Source organism: Porites lutea, chromosome 3 (genome assembly GCF_958299795.1).
Source record: "Porites lutea chromosome 3, jaPorLute2.1, whole genome shotgun sequence".
Lineage (NCBI taxonomy): Eukaryota > Metazoa > Cnidaria > Anthozoa > Scleractinia > Poritidae > Porites > Porites lutea.
Window position 1 is genome coordinate 45,473,302 of NC_133203.1, and position 21,670 is coordinate 45,494,971.

At 38.4% G+C, this 21,670-nt stretch overlaps 1 protein-coding gene across 1 annotated transcript; it reads right to left on the minus strand.

Moving 5' to 3' along the window:
* Window positions 1-9,975: 9,975 nt before the first annotated feature.
* On the minus strand, window positions 9,976-16,407 carry LOC140929813 (uncharacterized). The gene is made up of 2 exons (XM_073379512.1): window positions 15,805-16,407; window positions 9,976-10,404 (listed from the first exon to the last, which is right to left on the minus strand). Exons 1-2 carry the CDS (start codon window positions 16,256-16,258, stop codon window positions 10,112-10,114), a joined length of 747 nt encoding a protein of 248 aa, XP_073235613.1. The 5' UTR covers window positions 16,259-16,407; the 3' UTR covers window positions 9,976-10,111.
* Between the last annotated feature and the right edge of the window lie 5,263 nt (window positions 16,408-21,670).

Consider the following 21,670-nt stretch of genomic DNA (forward strand, 5'->3'; position numbering starts at 1 on the left):
AACGTTTAGCAGATTGGGGGAGTGATCTGTCCTGAAAGCTCGGAAATTGATTCACGACCGCCGCCATTTTCCCCATCGCATTCTTTTAGGACCTTTTGGGAGCTCCTCTTGAGTTCGAGGGCACCCGTGAACAAGTCCCTATTTTCGTTCGGGATAATTGTTTCGAAACGAGTTCTAATGTTTTATTTGTCGCTTTTCTGCAAATATTGAGGGTTGTTTATGTAAAAGGCAATCCATTAGCGATGTTTATTTACCCTTGCTGTTTTTCTGTGGGGTTCAACCCTCTCTGCCGCACTGAACTCTACACAGCTAATTAAGCTGGAATTTTAATTTGCATCATTCTTTCCTCTCAAAAGTCTTACAACGAAATGCTACATTTTCAAACAAATCGAGGTCTTAAACCGCCTTGCAACACTGTGACCTGTGATAAACACAGAACAGTGGCGCGAGGAGGAATTCTCTCCACAGTTGCAAATTCTCAAAGTACCACAAAGAAACCGCCGATGAAACGCGCAATTTCCTCGTCATCTGGAATTATTTATTCACGGTTGAATAAAAAGGAAAAGAGAAACTTAGGCGTCACGTACTCACCTAGCACTTTTGACAGATACGTTCAAAACAATGGAGCAAACTTATACCGAGTCAATATCCTAGACATTGGCAAATTGAATAGTCTGGCTAATGCGCTAGAGAAACAAATTTAGTTTATTTTCAAGAGGTCATTTTAAGACCGGATGTTGTTTGAAATAAGACTCTTGAGACCACTTGATACTACTGCTAATTGCATTATAAAAACCTTGAGGACAATTTCGAATTGCGCCAAAACCTGGGCAATTTTTGTCCATATCTCTAGCTTTGATGTATTGTATTCACGTCACTGTATCGTAATTCAGAAGTTAATTCTTGCTCATCTACTTTAAAATTTCGATTTAAACTTTCGCTGAAAAAGACTTTTTGGAACTCACACAGCGTGAATATTTCCGGTCTTGCAACGTTTTCTGTTCACAGATTTTTGTCGATAACGTTTCCTGGGTTTCATCGGCTTCTTTTATTTCTATAAATATAAACTGACAGCAAATCTAGCATTGATAATAGTGTCAGGCAGACAAGGGGTTAATTCGGCTCGGATTACCAGCGATCCTGGAATATGTCTTAAACCGCGAATCGTGCGAGATCTTGTGTTGACTAATTCCCGTTTATTGCCTGCTTGTTTTCGAGTGTCATACTGACACATACTATCCAGACGCCTTCAATTGGCGAAAATCATTGGAGGTAACTGTATGCCACTAAATGCTAGAGTCGAATTACCACTCGTGATTACTCAAAAAATGTTTCTGAAAGAGACATTTCTTACTCTTTACATTGTCGGGTCCCCAGATGCAATTATAGTAAATTTCTGATCGAGAGGGCAAACTCAGCCTTTCATGAGGCAGTTCTTTGGAACAGTTAACCTTTTTCTTATCGGATTTTGATGAAAATTACATGACTACAGCTGTATCACAAAAAATTAATGCAAAACGTTTAGATACTTTGACAATGGAGCGAAGGAAAAAAGTTTGTTTTAAGGGATATGATGAGGAGAATATCGTGCACTTATTTCCAAAATATGATATTTGGCGACAATCAAACAGTAATTAAGTGCTTCCCAGTTTTTGACTCACTTAGTTAACTAAAATAATAGAGTTACTGATCTTAATTTTCAGGAAATAAAAACACGACTTACTGCCAAGAAGTATTTTTAAAAACTTTATTTTAAATTCGATAGTTCAAATGCCTCTACATTACGGTACAGCTGAGAAAGTGATTTCGTGCATTTCAAAATTAATATTTTCGAAAAATATGTCAGATATATTTTACGTCATAAATTAATTCCTTGGTCTTAGCCTTGTATCGAATATAGTTTTTATGCATAACTATATTTCAATGTAATGTATTTTGATCTACCCTACAAGTTAATGAAATTATACGATTAAACTACGGCCCAGTAAATACTTTATACGATGAAATTAGCAAAAGAGCAAGCAAAACAAACAACAAACAAAACAAAGACAGAAATACTTGCACCCCATGACAACGAGAATTTATTGTAGTGGGGTCATTAGTGTTAGCATGGCATAAAAAAATAGAACTTGGAAAAAGTAAAACAGGCAGGGGAATTTGCGCAGTGCATCCCCAGAAGTGCATCACATACCAGAAAATTCGGGTTAGGAACTGACCTTCGTCAACGGATAAAAACTCCACACATCTCAGCTTCACTGCAGCCTGTGGCTTAAGCAGTTTTTGTTAAATCTGGCATTCATTTCTTACCTCAGTTTCCTTAGAAGGAAGCTATTTGGTTTTCTTGTAAGCTGTAAGCTTAAACGAAGTTCTCTAACAATTTGCGCCTGCGGTCATGGGATGTGGTTGTCTGGAGAAAACTCAATGACTAATATTTCAAGACAGGTTGTTGCGTCTTTTTTTTTTTTCCGACAAATAAATTTGTATTCAAGGACCCACAATCACATAGGAAGGGAGATATATTGTTCCGTGTCTGGGGCCGGGAAAATTAAGTTGGCAAAAACCTTTGAAAAAGGTGACAAATAGTTTTGAAGGTAAAACAAGTCTTTAAATTTCCGTAAATTCTGACTCAACAATTCGTGTGCATTTCGCGCCTCTCATCCAATATCATATCTGATTAAGACCGAAACCGAGCTCATTGAAAGAAAAATTTTTACAAAGACTAACCTGTGAGATTGCTAACATCTGAGTCCTTAACTTGTTGAATTTATAACAAAAAAATAACGGGCACAGTTTCTGTGTAAGACTATAAGTCAACTGCAAACTAAGCACTTAAGGAAGTAAAAGTAATCAAACAAAAGTGTAGCAATAGTCGCAGCTGTTATATTTATTTGAATTATCCGAATGTGACTGAGTCTAGTGTCACTCTGGTCTATCTTGAAGAACTTCGGCAAGATTAACTCAGTCGGTAGAGCGTTGGACTGTGGAGTGGGAGGTGGCGAGTTTGTGGATTCGCCAGGGCCGCACCAATACTCAGGGTCTAAAAATAATTGAGAAATGAGGGTACCGCCTTTACCCCGCAAACGGCGCGGAGACCTTCGCTTGACTCAGATGACCACGTAAAATGGCGGTCCCGGTCCCATCGGTCAGTAGGAGAGGTAAAAATATAGTGTCCCTACTGATTAATCATTTTATGCTAAATACATGCTAGGCAGTAAAGTGCTCTTTTTTCTTGTGAATCTATTTCTCCCAGCATAATGAGCCCTTGATAATCAATATTGACCAGTTTTTATCAGCCTTATCTGCAGTAATTTTGTCACTCTGTTTTCTTTATACTGGTGGACCTGATATCAGCAACTGGCTAAACCTAGAAGTTAGAGTTAACCGTGAGTGGCAATTATGAAAGTAAGTTTTCAGCATAAGGGTTTCTCCCGTTAGTTCTGCGGATTACAACAACAATATAATGAGCAATTAAAATATGATTTAACCCATAAGTTTCTGCACATTTAACACCAATCGAGAAACAAAATATACCTGAAGGAGCCAAATGGGCTTCTGATACTTTTGTTTTATTTTTTATCTATTCATTTTTCTTTTCGACTATCAACTCTTTATAGTGGGGCAGGTAATAAAGTAAACATAAAAAGCTCAAAATGTAAAATTTACTCACGTTCGCCAGGGGCCTATGACCCATGGTCATGAGCTCCTGCGTTCGCCAATTCTTGGCAGGATCACTGCAACAGCGTGTAGCGCCAGTTTCCGAGGGCCCGTAACAGTCCCTCCCCCCATGAATGATAGACCACCACGCAAGACTACGTCCCCTGCACTTTGCTTTTCGGTTTAATTCAGTATATTGGTTCGAAGCGTCTTAACTTCGACTCTAACCCAGCACACGATCTTAACTTAATTTAGGTCAACCCAAACTGGGATTTGGTTCGGCATGAAGAGTTCGACGTTTGGCTTAGGCCTCACTGCAATTAATGGTAACAAAAAAAATAACTTGGTAATGATATAACAATAACAATTATAGTAATAATAACAATAACTACTACTTAAACGATTAAAGCAATATTTATTACTTAATATCGTTATGCAGATTAACAAGTTAATACGATAAAAAAAAAAACAGAATGAAAACATCTTAATTGTCCCTGGATTAACTTTGCAAAACACCAAGTTATCTGTAGAACTTACTGTTTAGCCTGACTGATTTAAAGTAGTGTCTAGCCATGACCGAAAAGCCATTAAACAGTGATTATAGAGAAATGAGGAAGGAAACTGTTAGTAATGGCCCGGTAGTCGGAATTTTTTGAGAACTTTGCCAGTAATCTGTCATTTTTTGAACAGCACTTTAAAAGTACCAAAAATAAGCTAGCGTTCAAATGCAAGCTATGAGAAGAATGTCGACCATGGTACAGTATATTTTTAGTCTAAAGATGCCAAATAAGTACATCTAGGTCAAGTCCAATCACAATTAACACGGAAATGGTTGAAATATTCCAATTTATGTTTTTTGGCCTTTTATCAATACGTGACTTGCGAATAAAGAGCGCTCATGTTTTCTCAAATAATATTTATAAAATATTTTTTTCCTTTTAAGTGGGCCGAATATCACAATGAAAGCAAAACCCATACTTACAAAAGGACTGTTGGCTTTTAAGCTTAAAAGCCAGAAACACTTTGTGCAGCATGGTCAGTACGGAACCCTTGCAGCCCCAGCCGATAACCCTTACCCTCACGTACCGTTCTTCATCTGAAGGACGCAGTCAAGACCTCACAAGGTTCCCAATAGCGATAAGGCTACTATTTTTATTCATTTTTAACCCTGACAAGTACTCGGTGAGTCTATTGCCATATAGTTGTCAAAATGTTTATCCGCAAAATCAGAATTTTAAACCGCTTATACAACAAAACCCGATAAGAACAAGGGGGGATACTGGCACGAAACAAGAAATCGATCGGAAGCAGGTTCCAGCCAAAACATCATCAGGCACGTATCAATAGGAATCGAGCACGGTGTTCCTGTTAAGTACTATTTTTGCTCTTTTTTCACCCGGAAAAGGACACGGAAAGATTGCCGATGTACGTTTTAAAACTGATAAAGGAACAATAATGGAACGACAGATAGTCCGCTTTCAGGCCGACATTTATCGTAATGGTGTTTCATTATTTTTCATGAGATTTCTCTACTTTTTTCAATCACGTCTCTCGTTGCCATCCTACTCCTCCCGCTTTCTCCCTTCCCCACCACCTCACCTCCACTTGATTCATGTTTAAAACGTACACTATAAAGCATGTTCTGGAAACCCGGCTGATATGAAAGAAAGCCAAAATGTTTTTCACTTCTAGACTTCAATGGGTGTATAAGGCAATATCACGCAGTGTGACTATGTAGGTTGAGTTTGATATCATACTTGCATGTCATATAGTAGGAGTTTAGAGTGTAGGAGTTAGTAGGTTTTGGTTTTATTAGCTTAACACTTGCGGTCACTTAATTAATTCTGTTTTTCTGACCACGGCTTGTTGTTCAAACTTTCATGGCACTATCCACTGGATAAATCACTACCCAGCAGATAAGAAGTAGGGAAACCAATTGGGTTATCCAACAGGAGATTTATCCAGTGGACAGTGTTATCTACCTTTTGAACAACTAGCGTCTCAAGGTTGTTTTAGTTGCTGTTGTTTTTTTGTCACTAGTCAACTATGTTAAGTCTTATCACGAATTAGGGTAGTGAAATGTTTGTTAAGGCATTCGAGAACTAAATCGTGCTGCTTTGATGTAGTAAACTGAAAAAAAAACTGTGTTGACATTGAAATCGAAGTCTTGAGCCTCTCAAAATTTCGAGTAGGTAACGAATGGATAGACTTATCCCTGAACACCATAATCGGTCTACCCATTTTCATTTCCAACGCTATGGACTATCACCTCCACTGAATATCATTTGACTTTCTATCGCAATAAATATGTAAGCAGATAACTAAACGGAATCACTTTAACCCCTATTCAATGGGCTTCCTTGACTCACCTCCCCAGGCCACGCCCAAAATAACATTGCCAGAAATTCCGAACGGACATGCGCAATGGGAATTGTTATTCTTTGTCATCAGAATTTTCTCGTCCTTCATTACTCCATGTACAGGTTGAGTTTGTTGATGTTTTTCTTCTCTGCACTGACAGGGTTTTCTCCGAGGGCTCCGGTTTTCTCCTCCTTACTAAACATCAAGAAAACATTTCCATACAGTAAAGTGTCACCAATTATTTGAGGAAACTAAAAGGGGCACTAGCAACAATTCTTGGAACGGCGGTCCAGTTTCACCCTCTGCAATAACGTTACTGATATCTGGATCCTCAGTTGGTGCAAAAAGAGGTTTTTGGAAGCAAGAGTATCGAAAGTTACCTTCAGTTTCTCTGAGAAAATAAAGTCCACCTTAATGAGAAAAACTGAGCGTGAATTTAGTAGAGCCTTTCCATCAAGAGCCGTTAATAAAAACCATTAAAACCTTTACGCAAGAAAAAAGCTTTTTATCTTCTAAATTGTTTTTCGAGTTATGAACCATTTTTGCTCTCGACTTCCACTAGTTTTCCCTTTTTTAGTTATGTGGCATAGTTGGAATGCAAACCGGTATGTCAGGATGTAAAGCCCTCTAAAACTGGTAACGAGGTTGATTTGGTGGTCTCTGTGATAGAGCGATTTTTGTATGACCTTGAAAAATGATTTCGGTAAGTGTTCGTTATTTGTTTTATCAGGCAATGGATGAAAAGATCAAAACTTGGACTCTTCGTTTTCCCGCCAAAGAAAACCCTAATATGGAGAAGGCATTGTTCGATTAGCCAATCGTGTTGCAGTATGACGTCAAAATGAAGTATCGATTGATTTCTAGAAAGTTCTCAGGCATGAAGTTTTTTTCCCGAGCGTTCGCTTAACCAACCAAAAGCCACGCGCGTTTGTATCCGTTCGATAAACCAATCAAATCGCTTTATTTCCGTTCGGTTTTTTTTCCGTTTTGTTCGCGCGATTTCATTTCAAGGTCATACGAAAATCTCTCTAAGGAGCCAAACATGTGTTGTTGCTTCCTTGCGTTTTTAAACATAGGTAAAACAAATAACAGCAGCAACAAGTTTTAGTTTTTCAGGTTTTCGTTCCAATAAACATAGGGGTTTGATGCAATACGAAGTATTCGTTTAATATCCATCGCCAGGAGCCCATGACTCGGAGCGAGCATCTTCCATCCGCTCGTGTTACGGCGTTTTCACGGACCAGTTTATTTTTAGAACGGTTTTGGCGCGAATTTTGAAAATCTTTTAAATTCCACAAACTAGTCAGCAAAACCTATAGACCTTAAAATGATTTTTTTTGCCTTTTAATAAGTAAACGTTTAGTTTTCCATTTTGATGTCTTATACTTCGAATGAGCTCATAGACATGGTGGAGGTTTTATTTTCGCGGAAAAAAGTGCCCTTAAATGTGTCTAGAAATAAATTGGTCCGTGAAAACGCCGTGACATAAGCTTAGTGTGGAAGTTGCTCGCCCCGGGCATCGTAAATTCGATGGCGTTGGAAATAATATGCGCTTTCTAAAACTGATTTTACTGATTTTCTACAACAATCAGATGTACTTACCCCTTTCCCCTACCCGCAATAAGGTTGTCGAAAAAAAAAAAAGCAGCGCAAATATTACGATTTAATTCTTCCTATTGAAAAATAAACTGTGATTTTACGAGGAAAAACAAACTTCAAAGTGCGTAGAAGTATGCGCTTATTTGGAAACTTTCCTGCTTTCTTAATGATTGCGGATATTCATCCTTTTTGTGTGTCTTTTGCTATAACATGCCCTAGAATCTGTCACTTATCCGGGAATACAGGCATTAATCTCTGGGCTTCTTTCATCGTAGTCTTAATCACGAAGAAGGCAGCCGAAATATCTGAAATATTTTCCTCTGAACTAAAGCGAGCTGAGCTGCGCCATTTGGTTCTATTTTTGGGTGGTCTTTTTAGTACTAAAACCGGGTTTGAATTCTTCTATAAGATTGTCATAACAAAAAAAAATTGCCATCCTCTGGTTTTATAACTGGCTACAACGATTTATAAAAATGGCAGCTAGCTGATTTCCTCAGTGAAGGATGCGGTTGCCTTGGAATTTCAATATCTCGTTAGCACCTGCTTTGACATGATTACCTCATATAGATATTTATACCTGTCATATTAATCAGGTGCCAAAAAGATTTTCGGAAAGGGAACGGTAAATCCTTATTAGATAAAATAAAAAACTGAGTGTAAAAATTGACACTGTCTGGGTTTATTAAGAGAGTGTTTCTTTGTTTGGGCTCTTTTGTGTATATTAATCACCTTTCTTAGAGTCGAAAATTGCCCCCCAAAATTTATCGGGTAGAAACCGATTACCCAGTTAACATAGAGTACAAACCAAAAATTGAAATATTATGGCAAATGGACTGGTTGCCGACATACATTTGGAGACGGCCGAGAACCGAAAGGAATTGAAGCGAGGTAAAAAGTGAAATGTGAAGAGATTCCTTCTTCTTTCACTTTGTTTAAATTAAGTGGCTACCGCCGGAAATTGTCGCAGACGCAAAAAGGGCGAAAAAGAATCGTACAGAAAATCGGTGGGTAAACGCTGTAAAAGGCTTTTAAAGATTGAATTGACCCCATTTGCGTCTCTGTGAGTTAACCTTAAGAGAAAACAAAATACTGCTCACCATCCGCGCTTGCGACGTAGTTAACGGGATTAACAGAGCCTAATGATAAGCGGCTGCATCCACAAGCGTCCCAAACTCGACATGTGAGCGCATGTTAAAGATTAACTCATCTGCTAATATGAGTAACACGCGTAGTTTTTTACCGGGGAAAGATAAAAAATGATAGAAAAAAATATCGTCTTGCCTTAGCTTATCTTGTAACAAAAAATTAAAATAAACTTACTTTTGCTGTACTTTGTGTTCCTGTGTCGGTTTGAAGCGTTTTGAGCTGGTTTTGCCATATCCTGTCTTAACCTTCACAAGTTTATTTTACTTCTTTGCTACAAGATAAGCTTAGATAATGCGCTATTTTTCCATTTTTTTTTCCAATTTTTTTCCATATTAACACTATTAAACGCTACGTATTAGCAGATGTAAATATAATTTTTAACACGCGTCCGGCATTTTTGAGTTTGGGACGCCTGTGCTGCGTCCTTTGTTTTGTATACATGAATTACCTTAAATTTAATTCAGTTCTCTGTAATTTTGCTTTTAATGCATACCCGCCATTGTAAATAATCTGCTCTTGTGGGCTGTATCATTGATTGTATGCATGTGTTGAAATAGTTTTGATAAGCTTTTGGTATGTCTTATATATATATATATATATATATATATATATATACTAAATGGTTGCACTAATAAGACAGCTATCAGCTCAGATCACGAAATCAATATTTTCTGAATAAGAACAATTTTATTCAGATACTTAAAAGTACAACTGAGAGGAAATATCGTTAATGTTTTGTTGTTAACATTGTATGCTCGTTTTGTTGCTGACAATTGCATGTCTCTTCTATGACAAATAGTATCTGTATCATTCGGAACGATCACGAAATCCATTTTAAGAGGTTTGTTAATGATTTCTCCAAGACATTTCATTTTTTTACGACACAGATGAACGTTTACTCTGAAAATGTTTCAAGAAGATCAGAAACTACGAAAGGCTAAAGAACTTTAACTGACCAACACCATCTTATTTTCCCATCTACTAAGACTGGCCCCACCCAAAATACTGTTACGGAGCTGAAAAATCGGCTGCTTGATAAAAACGTTGAACGAAACAATGAACGCATGTCAGAGTATATTACAAGTTATAATGATAGACTTTATTATAGCCAACAACAATAAACAAAAGGAAAATATTTTTTTTTCTAGATGTTATCCACATAAATATATATTTCCAACGCGAAAACCTAGTGCCACTATTACGGCAACGGCTAAAATCAGTGCATATCAGTTGATGCCGCCTAGCGCCATATTGGGCAGGAATGTAACATACCCGGTTTAGTGTACTGAGACAAATCTGATCTTCTACAAGCCTTAAACTCCGAAGCTACAGGTTATGCAGAGGTTATATGCTACATATGAATTTCCTTCGCTTTATCCTCATCGGAACTTGAGCTCAGTCGATTTGTCGAGGGTTTCTTTTCCAATCTTTTTCCTTTCACGCGTTTCCATTTCATTCGGCGGTTTTGAAACCAAACTTTGACCTGTCTTTCTGTCAAGTCTAAACTCACGGCGATCTCGTATCTTCTGAGCCTGGTTAAGTAATTATTTCTCTGAAATTCGTTTTCCAATTCTTGAATTTGATGCTTGGTAAAGGCTGTTCTTTCTTTTCTTTTCTTTCCGCCGGATTTTCCGGTTTTCGCAGCTGCAAAAGCAACAAAATTAATTAAAAGTGTGTAAAAAAACACAGTTTATTTCCCAGCAAATGAGACGTTCAATTATTTCATTTCCCAAGATGTATTTACTTTTAGGTAAAATTGTGGCAGTAAAAAAACCTTTCCAATTAAAGAACAAAACCTCGGTTTTTTTCAAAAAAACTTACCAACATATGCTCAAATGATCCGCAGATAATATGTATTTAAAGAAATTCGAAAAGTCGAGTTCCGCCGGGTTACCACCGAATATTGCTTCCTATTACAAGTTGCGGGTAACCGTGTGACTGTTACAAAGTTCGGATTGCGACGACCGAGACCCAATGATGAATTTTATCACATAAAGTTACTTACTACTTACTTAGGCCAACCCACCGATCGAACCAGTTCTCAGTTTTTTTTAATTATGAGGCTTTATTAAAATAAATCGCTGGTCAATCACGCATTTTGAACGAAAATTGAGAATTTACCCATTTTTATTCAATTTACAGCAAGTCTAACACACTAATTTATTATGATAATTATCTGTAATTTTCATTTCGGCCTTGGAGAAAAAGGAAAAACTTCCTGAGGTTGGACCGTCGCGACGAAGGATCTAGTGGCCGACTGGGTCACTGTGCTCTACTTCGAGAACTGGATAAAGAAAAACCAAAATGTGCATGAATATCTCAGTTTGACTTTTGTCTCGAAAAATGAAACACTCTTAGAACAAACAGCAAACAAGGGTTAGGAATATGGCTAATCCAAAATTTCCTAGACAAAGGGTCCTTATCATGAATTTTCAACCATAAACAAAGTGATCAAACGCTTGACCGGGACGTTTTGAATTTTGCCCATGTCATCTCACGAAACCACTTAGTTACGGGGGTTTTGCAAAGAACCATATTAAAATTTGAAAATGGCGTAAGACTCCTTTTTTCAAGGAGGTTAAAAACTAACCAATTTAACCGATTGTTTCAACAAACAGTTTTCATTTGGAAAATTCAACGGCTTTATCCCGTTCGTGCATCTCGGGTGCATAGGACTGCGATCGCCCTCATTCGTTCATAATTTCTAATGCTCTACAAACTGCATTTAGCCTTTCAGTGACTGAAAAATCTATTACTTAGATACACCTTAAATCCTGTTAACAAAATATTACTGATAGGAAATCCCTAAAGGAGCCGAAAGAGGGATTACATTAAAGAGTAAAATCCTTTGGTTGACCGCATATTTATCATGATGCGACTATGCGCAACATGTCTTTTGAGAAACGCTTCTTTTTTAAGGACAAATGTTTGCAAAAATAATTAGGCGTCAGTAAGTAGAACCGAATACCTAAACATGTTCTCCAAATGTTTTCCAAATTCAGTCATGGCTCTTCACCAGCTTGACTGTGCAGCCGGCGACACTCACGTTTTTGAAGTTCATTTATAGTATGAAAAGATATTTCCCCAGAGAGATTATTTTCCTGCTTTTCTGCAAAATGGTCCTGACTTGACGAATTAAATTCGAAAGTAGGTTGTACTGTTTATCATACTGTAGAAAGTGGGGCTAACCTTTGAGTCTTGCATTAAATCTTAAAGTGTGACCATTCAAATGAAAGCTACTGAGCAGTACTTTCCTTTGGTACTCTTTATTATGCTGTACGAGTTGGTTTTAACTTTTGAGTCTGTGGATGAAGTCCGAAAGTGCAACGGCATTTAAGTGAAGGCTACTGAGCATTACTTTCCTGTAATACTGTATATTTTACTCACAAAGCGGACCTAGCCGACCTTGGGTGAAATCTTTGGTGGGGTTTTGAGAGGAGTGTGGCTTTTAAGTGTGGCCGAAATTCTGACTCTTTCAGTTTTGACGGCGGAGCGTAAAGCATCCATAATTCATCGTGCAGGCATAAAAGAATAGAATGAAGCTTCATAAGTCTTCTGTGCTGACGATTATCTGAAGAAGCAAAATCTTTAAAAAAATTGAATAAATGAGCTTTGGTACCTTCAACATATGCAGACATCATTCCCCTTCATATATAACGGTTCATCGGAACTAGACTTATTCTTTAACCCGTGGTGACAATGCTTTCCCTGTTCAGCAAAAGTATAATGGTTAAGAGATTCTTTGCATTAAGAAGTTTCGAGAAGACCCTTCTGTAAAAATGTGCCCCTCAATTCTGCTCAAACAGGTACTGAATATCGACGCTCGCTATAGGTAGATTTAGTTTGGTCATTTTCATCTCCTAAAAGTACTTCAGAATAGTGTTGCTGGTGTTTGAAAAACTCAGTTATACTAGACACTCAGTGGCACTAGACTGCCAGGCCAGGCCTTATTGCATACATGATTGTAATTGTCAGTCCTTCGAAGCAAGTTAAGCTTCCAAAACTCGGAATTTTGCCAAACAATTCTAATTGACTTAAAACTTTTTGGAGGCGCTTTCCCTTGTAGACTCTTGTAGTAGGTTATTCCAATGGCTATACATGCCAGAAACTTCCTGTTCTGTATTTGTTAAATCACATGTAGAACTTATGAAACATGAATAAAACGATAAGAAACATTGAAAATTGTTACACTCTAGATGGATGTCGTACCTTTGGCTCATTTCAGGCGCTTCTTCCTATTAATAAGCCCGCCTAAATTCAGTCAGAGTAAATTGAAAACAACCAAAGTAGAACATGTATTTTTCAACTGACACTAAAGAAAAAGATATGAAATTGCAGTTTTTGACTCTTTAAGAAGTTTGCATTATTCGAAATGCTTCATTAGCAACCTAACAATGCTGTGTTTTTTATGCCAGTTTAATAAACTGAAGTGGACCCTCCTAATGCCATCACACATTCGCTATCACTGTGTGCCGTAAGCCAGATTCCCTGTAGTTTTGCTTAACAGTTGGCCGCTACTAGCAGCGGAATACAGTTGAGGCTCACTCCTGTTTGCGGGAAATATTCCCCAATTAAGAGTTGCGACAACCGAGTCTTAAATCTTGCACACAAGTGTCTTGCACTTTGTGTTCCACGAGAGTCGCATGGCTCAGAGAACGTTTTGTCATGGTTTGTCTCAACTGAAGGTTCCTACTTTTCCCCTTATTTTAAATAGAATCTACTACTATTTGCTCCCGGTTTTGCCACTAGATGAGTGTCGTATGATTTCTTCTTATGGCTCCAGTTTTCCCATAGTATCTATAATGCACTGTGGAAAGCCCTAATTCAAGAAGGCGGGGTGCACAGACTACGCTGAGCGCATCTGAAGTGACCTGATCGAAGAAGAGATGTCGGAAACTGGATCAAGTCAGTCAGTCTTTTAGCCGTTTATTTCCAAGGGTGTCGGGAATTTATTAAGGCAAGAGGGAAATTTTACTGTGGAAACCAAGCGCAAAGACTTGAAAACCATATGATTAGGTCCGCACTCTTTGTGGTTTTGCCTAGTATGCCCTTTGGAGATACTGATATACAAGCTTTACCAGCAAGACTAGAGATTCAAAATCTGGTCCTAGATCGAAATATATAATGAATAATTTTGCCGTCTTTATTCTTACGTTTAACTAGCCTTGGCTTTTGAGGTTTTTTGTTCAACTCCTTGGAAGATGCGACGAATCGATCCTTAACTGAGGGCGATCCGGAAAACATGGTACCGCAAAATTATTTCCGTGTCTGAATTGTCCTCTGAAGTAATATTTTTACCGTTTTAGGAGTTGAGACCTTCAAGGTTTATCTCCGCTTGTTATGGGTGTTGATTGTACAAACGAAAAGATGACTTTTCAAAGCCAAGGCTTGAGAATTTTTCTGGAATCTAAACAGTTTTCGATGCGACCACAACGACCTCGCGTTCTGCGCGCCTGCGACTAGCCAAGCAGCCTTTAGTTTACGTGGTGCAGACTTTCACTTACTTGCTCGAACATAAAAATTCATTACCTTTATGTCCTGACCAGCTTTGACTGACCTGAACTAGAACTCTTTACTCAAATGTTTAGAGATCCTGCAAACAGCCTATTACATGCCAGAACTTCCTTGACAGTCAAGGTATGTAATTATTCAGCTCTGCAAACACTGAATGGGACTGAGAACGGACTTTAATTGATAATCGTGAAGAATTAACATCGCGATAGGGGGCTAAACGAAAGTAGTGGAAACTTAGAAACTATCCCCAATAAAGATGAGTGTGTTTATGAAAGGTTTAAAGGAATTTCACCAAAATTATTTGAAAGCTTTGCCTACTCGGCTTCCGCAGCTAATACGCAGTCACGGATAAATAATTGTGAATCTCTCTTAGAGTCCAAAGCATTTTATAAATGAAGCTAATAATTTCTTACTTGTTTTATGCAGTTGTAAACATTATGACTGCCAAAACCAGCAGTAAAAACCGACCGAAAAAACAGATGCTGATCTGTTATAAAGAGTTCGCCTCTCGATAAAGAATATCAGCATTGAAGTGATCGATTTTTCAGTGATGTGCAGTAACAGAACGAATTCCTCCAATTCAAACGTGCTATTAGTGATAGCGGTTAACCACGAATATTAAAAAAGAACGGCAAAACAAATGATTACAAATATCGGCTGTATTTTAAAACGTTCTTATCATAACTGATCTACAAGACTATTCCGTTATCTGAGGGATTGAAAGTTATTGAGAACATACCGGTGAGTTGTTGAATCAGTTTGAAATTTACAGTGCCTATATTTTTGCTCTAGTTAGGTTCCTCGCTGAAGTCCTTCTTGAGGTTAAAATCGGTTCCAGAGAATGTCTATTTACTAACATACAGACTCAAGTGTACTAGAACGATACGTTACGTATCAGTACATTATATGCAGTAGTATGTGTATTGACTGCTCATGGATAATCTAGTTGAAGAAGCACGAACATTTGTCAGTACAAACAGATTAGGAAGATCCAAGCTCATCATTTTAGCTTAGGGAGAACACTTTGTACATGAAACTGATTCGTGAAAACCACAGAAAGATAAAATTGAGTTACTTTGGTGTTAAAGTTATTTTGTTTTACGGATTTAGAGGAAATATTAATTTGAAGGCAGTAATCTACTGTAGTGACAAATTTAAGGTAAACGTTTCTATTAGAAATCAATCTCACTTCCTTATAATACTGATTACTCAGTTACTTGCTATGCACACTTGCTTTTAGTTAGTAGACTAGTTCCATGCATATATGATGTGTTAGTATAGCATTCCGACAAATGGGTTTGAGAGTAACCATCGTTAGGGTTAAGTGAATTCACAAAAAAATTAACGTTTCATCGCTCACACCTCCACGAATTTACTCGCCAGTTGTCAGTGCTATGTTGGCAAAGCTGATGAACGCTGAAAGTCACTTTAAGTGCATGCCAAACAAAGTGCTAAGTGCTCCAAATGAAGTCATAACACTTAACGAGGGGTTGATCTTTGTGAACACCAATAATAAGATAGTCTCATTACCTTGTTCGCAACTCGGGAGCAAATGAGAGGCTCCCTCCATGGATTGTCTGGGGTGTTCTGAGAAGTCCATGGCGCTGGCGTGTTGCGCTCGTTGTGGAAGATGATGCAGCGGAATGACTGCCTCGTCTCGTGGTGCCATCTCCATATACCTTGGGTCTTCATAATGCGTCAGCGGCTGAGGCATACGACCATAAGAAGGCGAACTATTTTGCACTGGATAAGCACCAGTACTGGGATATGAGCTGCATGTATAACGGGAAGGGGCATTATAAACATAAGGCGGGTGTGATAGAGGTGGAGGACAGTGCGACTCGTGTGCAGACACAGGATAAGGTGGCCTGTTATAGTTAAAGCCACGTGGGTACATGATTTCCAACAACGTTTTCAGCTTTCCCTTTCTCCTTTGTAGCAGACTGTTTGACAAGCACGGTTTGCATGAATCCCAGGGAAGCATTTATCGCGCAGTCGCTAGCTGAGTTGAAAACGATACCAGGCCGCCGCGCTTAAAGTGTAATCGATCCCAGTTTATTGTCTGTCGGTACGATACAGGCAGAACTTTATCCTCTAGCATTCCTTTGCCCAATAAGTCTCTGAAAGCGTTGCTCCAAAGCGTTAACCTCAAAGGTAGCGATGGTCGTCATCTTTGAATTTTTTCACCGCAAAGGCGAAATTTCTTGACTATTACAGTCGGCTTGTCGAAATCTCTGCAGCGACAATCAAAACAAACACTCCACCTAATCTGATAATATTACTCTCCACGGTAGTTTCTTTTCATGTGCCGCACTCTCTCAGCTGTTTAACGCATTAACGTTGGCATAATTTTTTTTTCTTGCCCCGCGTTCTCATCTCTAAATTATTCATTTACTTGCTGTTAATGTGTTTTTTATTCTTAACTGTTAGTTTGTTGATGAATAATAGTCTGTAATGATTCAACATTGTTTGTTTCGCGCACGCAGGTGTAAATTGCCACGGCGAAAATACGTTTGATGGTTTACACCCTTGACGCGGCGTTTTTTTGCTTTTTCTTGGTGACATCTGAGCTAGAAGCGCCCACGTGATCTCGCCGAGCACGAACATAAAATCCGTTGTGTCTTGTAAACTTGACCAGAGAACTTCTGCCTGCTAAATTAGATCTTACCATAACGATCAGCTTTCATCCAATGTCTTCACTGTTTAACCGCTTATACGACAAAGTTGTGATGTCATATTAATTGCGCAATTACGCTCTCGCTAGGGAAAAATGTTATTTCAGAAGCACGCTTACCATATTCAAAAATAGCTCCAAATGTCATGCAAAGCATGACAAAAAAGGCACATTGAATTTCCAGGTGGGCGGAAAACTTATGTCACGGGAATAGGCAGCAGGTATTAACTCCCAAATCATGGACGCCAAGATTTCAGTTGGGGAACAATGCACAACTTTATTTGAATTCCTGTAAGTACGATTTTCCGATTGTTAACAATTGGTCTCTAAGTGCTGCTTCCTTTGTAAAATGGCCTTGTTGATAACAGGTCATGAGAACAATAGGTTTATTATGTGGATTATAAACAAGGAAAATCCCTGAGCGACTGATAGAGCGCCAAAAGTATTGAAAACTTAGAACTAGCGCAAAAACTTAACATTCCAGGCCACCCTAATGAAAAACCCAAATCAATTTTGGGTGGAAAACTTGTAAAAACTTGACAGACCTGATGTCTAATTATTTTACAACTCTCTAGGCTTTAATTAAAAGCGAATGGCGTACGTTAAGTTCCTTTGATCTTGGCTAGATTGCATTTCATCGGCTCTTCATAAAATGATAGCCATCTTAAGCCAGATTTTCAACAAGCCGCAGCGTAAGTGTAAGTTCATGGATATGATATGGATTCGACTGGGCCGCCTTTCCCGTCGCGGCATTTTAAGACATTCCCACGGCTTTAATGTCTTCCTTATGCGTAAAATATTTCATTGTTTTTCAAGTGTTGGGACTTAAAAAGGGAGTTTTTTTCAAGTGATTCTATCAAATGTTCCATGATAAATAACTTCTCTTTATGTAGTGCCGAGGCTATTTTCAAAACAAGGGAGGTTGAGTAACACAAATATTTTGTTTGGGGCTCTTTATCTCGCACATTCTGTTTACAGACAAAACTAATAAGCTACGTTTTTCTATAGTCTTAAAGAATCAAATAGGAAATATCCACTCAACTGAACAATAATGGGTATTCTGTCCAGGATAGATGTTTAAATGCTCTCCGTTATGCAAAATACTTCGCAAAAATACGTCTGTTGTCTTCAAAACGTGAAGATAAGAGGTTAATTATTATTGCTTCCCCTCGATACCCAACAAAGAAAGACTAAAAATTCATAAAAAAATATTTTTATCGGTACATTACGCAAACAAATTACCCAGTGTAACCCACAAATATCATTTTTAACACCTCTTAGTAAATATAACTATCACAGACCAAGTTACTGAACCTAACCGCTTAACTTCCATCCCAGCTCTCACGACGCTTCCGTGCCATTTCATCGGATCAGTCTTAAAAGTCTGTGTGGTCTTGTATTTAGCTCAAGCTTTAGAGAGTGGTTATCTCTCTCTGCATTACACCGAAGCAACTATACCAATGAATTCTTGCAAACGGCATACCATGCTTGGTGGGATGATAGCAAGGCAGTTAGAACTCTAAGGTATTTTCGCTGTTTTGAGCCCGATAATGGCTCGGCATAGCTGATGTAAGTTTTTGTCTGTAAGCAACGAGTTTATACTAATTTTATAATCAAAGTAGTCTGTTGTAAATCGAGCGCAAAGACGGAAGACCTTCCGGAATTTTTTCAAAGATATATTTTTGATATGTGCCATTTATATCTATCCTACTATTAAGAGGAAATGATCACAGGATAATTTAGAGCGTGAACAGCTGGCCTCTCGGATTATTACTCAGTTCTCGGTTGAGGGAAGAAAGGGAATCGTTGAAATACGTACTGAGTCATGCTGCAAATAAAATATTTTATTTTTAATTTAACCAAGTGTTAGCCACCAAGCTGTGGATGAGATGACTGAGGTGTAGTCGCCGACGGATAAAATAATAGCGGTGACTGCACAAGATTGCTCTCGACATGTGTTTGTTGAGAGTTCCTATACGTACTTTAGCTCTAACATGCAGTGTATAGTTTGACAATTCTAAAGTTTTAGTGTACCTTAACTCTCAAGTTCCTGTATCTCTCATCAGGGACTCGGCTTGGGAGTCAGTCTTTAACGTTTGGAGACTGTGAATAAAATCTTTGGTTGCCATCGCCAAATTTACGCTACCTTCATGTGATGACTAATTAATTTTCGTTCCTCTGCATGTGTAGTAAGTGATTACAAACCGCTGAATCTGTCGCGCGCTGCTAGTTCATATCAAACAACTCTGAAGCAATATATAGTATACTCTTATCGTACTAGGTGCATGTGTAACTTCTTGTGGAGAGTAGTTGATAATTGGTGAGCGTTATTACAGTGAAACCTCGATTTAACATTTAAAGGGCCAAGTGATTGCGAAAATATAGGTTCGCTATAACGAGGTTTAATTCGTTATATCGAGGTTCTTTTCCATATATTTTGCTATTACTAGCTTATTACTGGGGCGAAGAATATTGTTCGTTATAACGAGGACATCGTTATACAAAAGAGGTTCGTTGTATCGAGGTTCTGGGTTGCTTCATTGTCCGCCTGTAATCATTGAAAAATGAAAGTATATTGGACGTTATAGCTAAGCGTTGGCCATAGCTTTGGACAGACCTGTAACTGACAAACTGAGAAAGACTGAAATCAGAAAAATTCATCCTTTTGAGTTCAAGCTTAACTTTTGAACGTTTGACTTCCAATTGAATTGCCGACTTTCACATACTTTTAACAGATTGCGGACCTATTTAATTCTTAAATGAATGACTTTTGTTTCGCTACGGTTGCACGAATAGTCTGGTAAACCACTTCCACAAGCACATTTCTTGCTTCTGTTCCTGTCACACATACTTTCTTCTTTACCAGTGAGGTTAACAAAACATGCTGTATTACAGTAGAGGGCAATCTTTTATTATAGAGAGGACTCGTGATCTTAGGGTACATATATCTGGTCTCTCATTTACCACTCATAATGGCGCTTAGAAAACTGCTTAATAAACTATCATGGTTTATGGAGATGTAACCTTCTCGCCATTTGCAAGGAACAGATTGCATTGAAAGGAAAGCGTTTCACCGCAGGCTGCGTATGCGATCGGTACTGTCCTCAGCATCCATGTTTCCTTTCCTATATTAGGAAAATTATTGCTTAAGAGATGTTTTTGGTCCGCGGTTCTGTTGATGGACAAAAATGAAATTTATTTCTGAAAGAAATAAATGGTTTTATGCTTATGTGATTATTACAACGTCTGTAGTAATTAAACCTGTATTTCATAAAGCTAGAAGTTCCCCTCTACAAACCTGGCATGCTCCGGCTTACTTATGAGAACCCCTAAATAAGAGCCAATTTCCTGGCCTAACGAACCGAACAATTGTAAGTTTTCATTTTTATGTTTAATGTTTTGATTTGTGTATTTTCCTTATGAGAAACACCCTCAACTGTCCCTGCTGAAATTAAAAAAGAGAAGATTTAAAAGCACGCAGATCATTTTGGGTAGGATCACATGACTTTGCTCGGGTCGGCTGTCACAGCGCAAAGACAACGGAAACAAGGTCTGCCATACAGTCCCGCGAGGTACGGGGATACAGGGACGCTCTGCCCCGAGGTCCGATCCCTTACCTTTTCATTCACCATTATTGACAGAAAGGAATCCCTTTCGCTCCTGCATCAAAATGTAGAGACTTCCAAGAACGAGTCAGCAAGTTATATAAACTAGAAATAGTTTTCATTACAACTGCCCCCGCCTTTGATTACATGCTTGTGAAGATTTCTATTGTAAATAAATACTGAATATAATGTTAAATGGTATAAATTTGACTGTTTTTCTCACCTTTTTTTTTCCTTACATATATACTCGCAGGAAATTCTATGATCCCTCCTCGGGGCAATAAAAAATGAACTTTATTTGAGTGTACTAATTGAGAACACTATTTTTGCCTCTCCTACTGGAGATGGGACCGCTATTTTACGTGGTCATCCAAACAAGTGATGGTCAAGCAGGGCAAAGCGTTTACGTCAAATTGTACAACGTGACCAAGTTTCCCCATTACTTGTCGTGAACTGTTCATTATAATTAGTTGTTGCGCGTATTTTTTTATCCATAAGAATAATATATTGTTTTGAGCTGTTTTATCTGCTCATTTTCCTTTTTGAGAAATTCTCAACTTGAATCTGACGTTTGCCGTTTACGTGAGGCTTACTGACTCCCTTCATTTCTCAGTTATTTCAAGACCCTGAGTATAGGTCAATATTTGGGTTTCGCCTCATTTTCGTCGCTCGTGGCTTCCGAAAATCTGTCTGCCTCTGGCAGACACTGAATCACCCCGCTGCATGCCTAAAAAAAACCTGGTGCCCTGGGTATAAGGAAATATCGGGAAACTTCAAGTCGCTTTTGTCTTTGCTATTTTGTTGTTAATGTCAAGAGATCATAAGATGTTTTTGAACTAAAAGACTGTAAAGAAGAGTCGGCGGCTAACCTGAAAAATTTTCAGCTTAAGAGAACTGGGTACGAGATAAGCCCTGAGGTCACTAGGATTTAATGGAGCCGAAACCAGTTGTGGAATTGCACACAATTTAGGCATCCTACTGATGAACAGTTACGACTTTTAGATGGTTCTCAGGAATTTCGAGCAACCGTTGGCAGCATTTGCCCTCTGTCCTCTTTGAATCGAGTCATTCCATGATATTTACATCACGTACATCGCAATTCATGGGACTACCGCAT

Coding starts and splice junctions, on each gene's coding strand:
- LOC140929813 (XM_073379512.1), bottom strand. CDS start 16,258: ATGCTTCCCTGGGATTCATGCAAACCGTGCTTGTCAAACAGTCTGCTA. Junction 10,405..15,804: donor GCTCCCGAGTTGCGAACAAG/GTAATGAGACTA, acceptor TTGCTTTTGCAG/CTGCGAAAACCGGAAAATCC.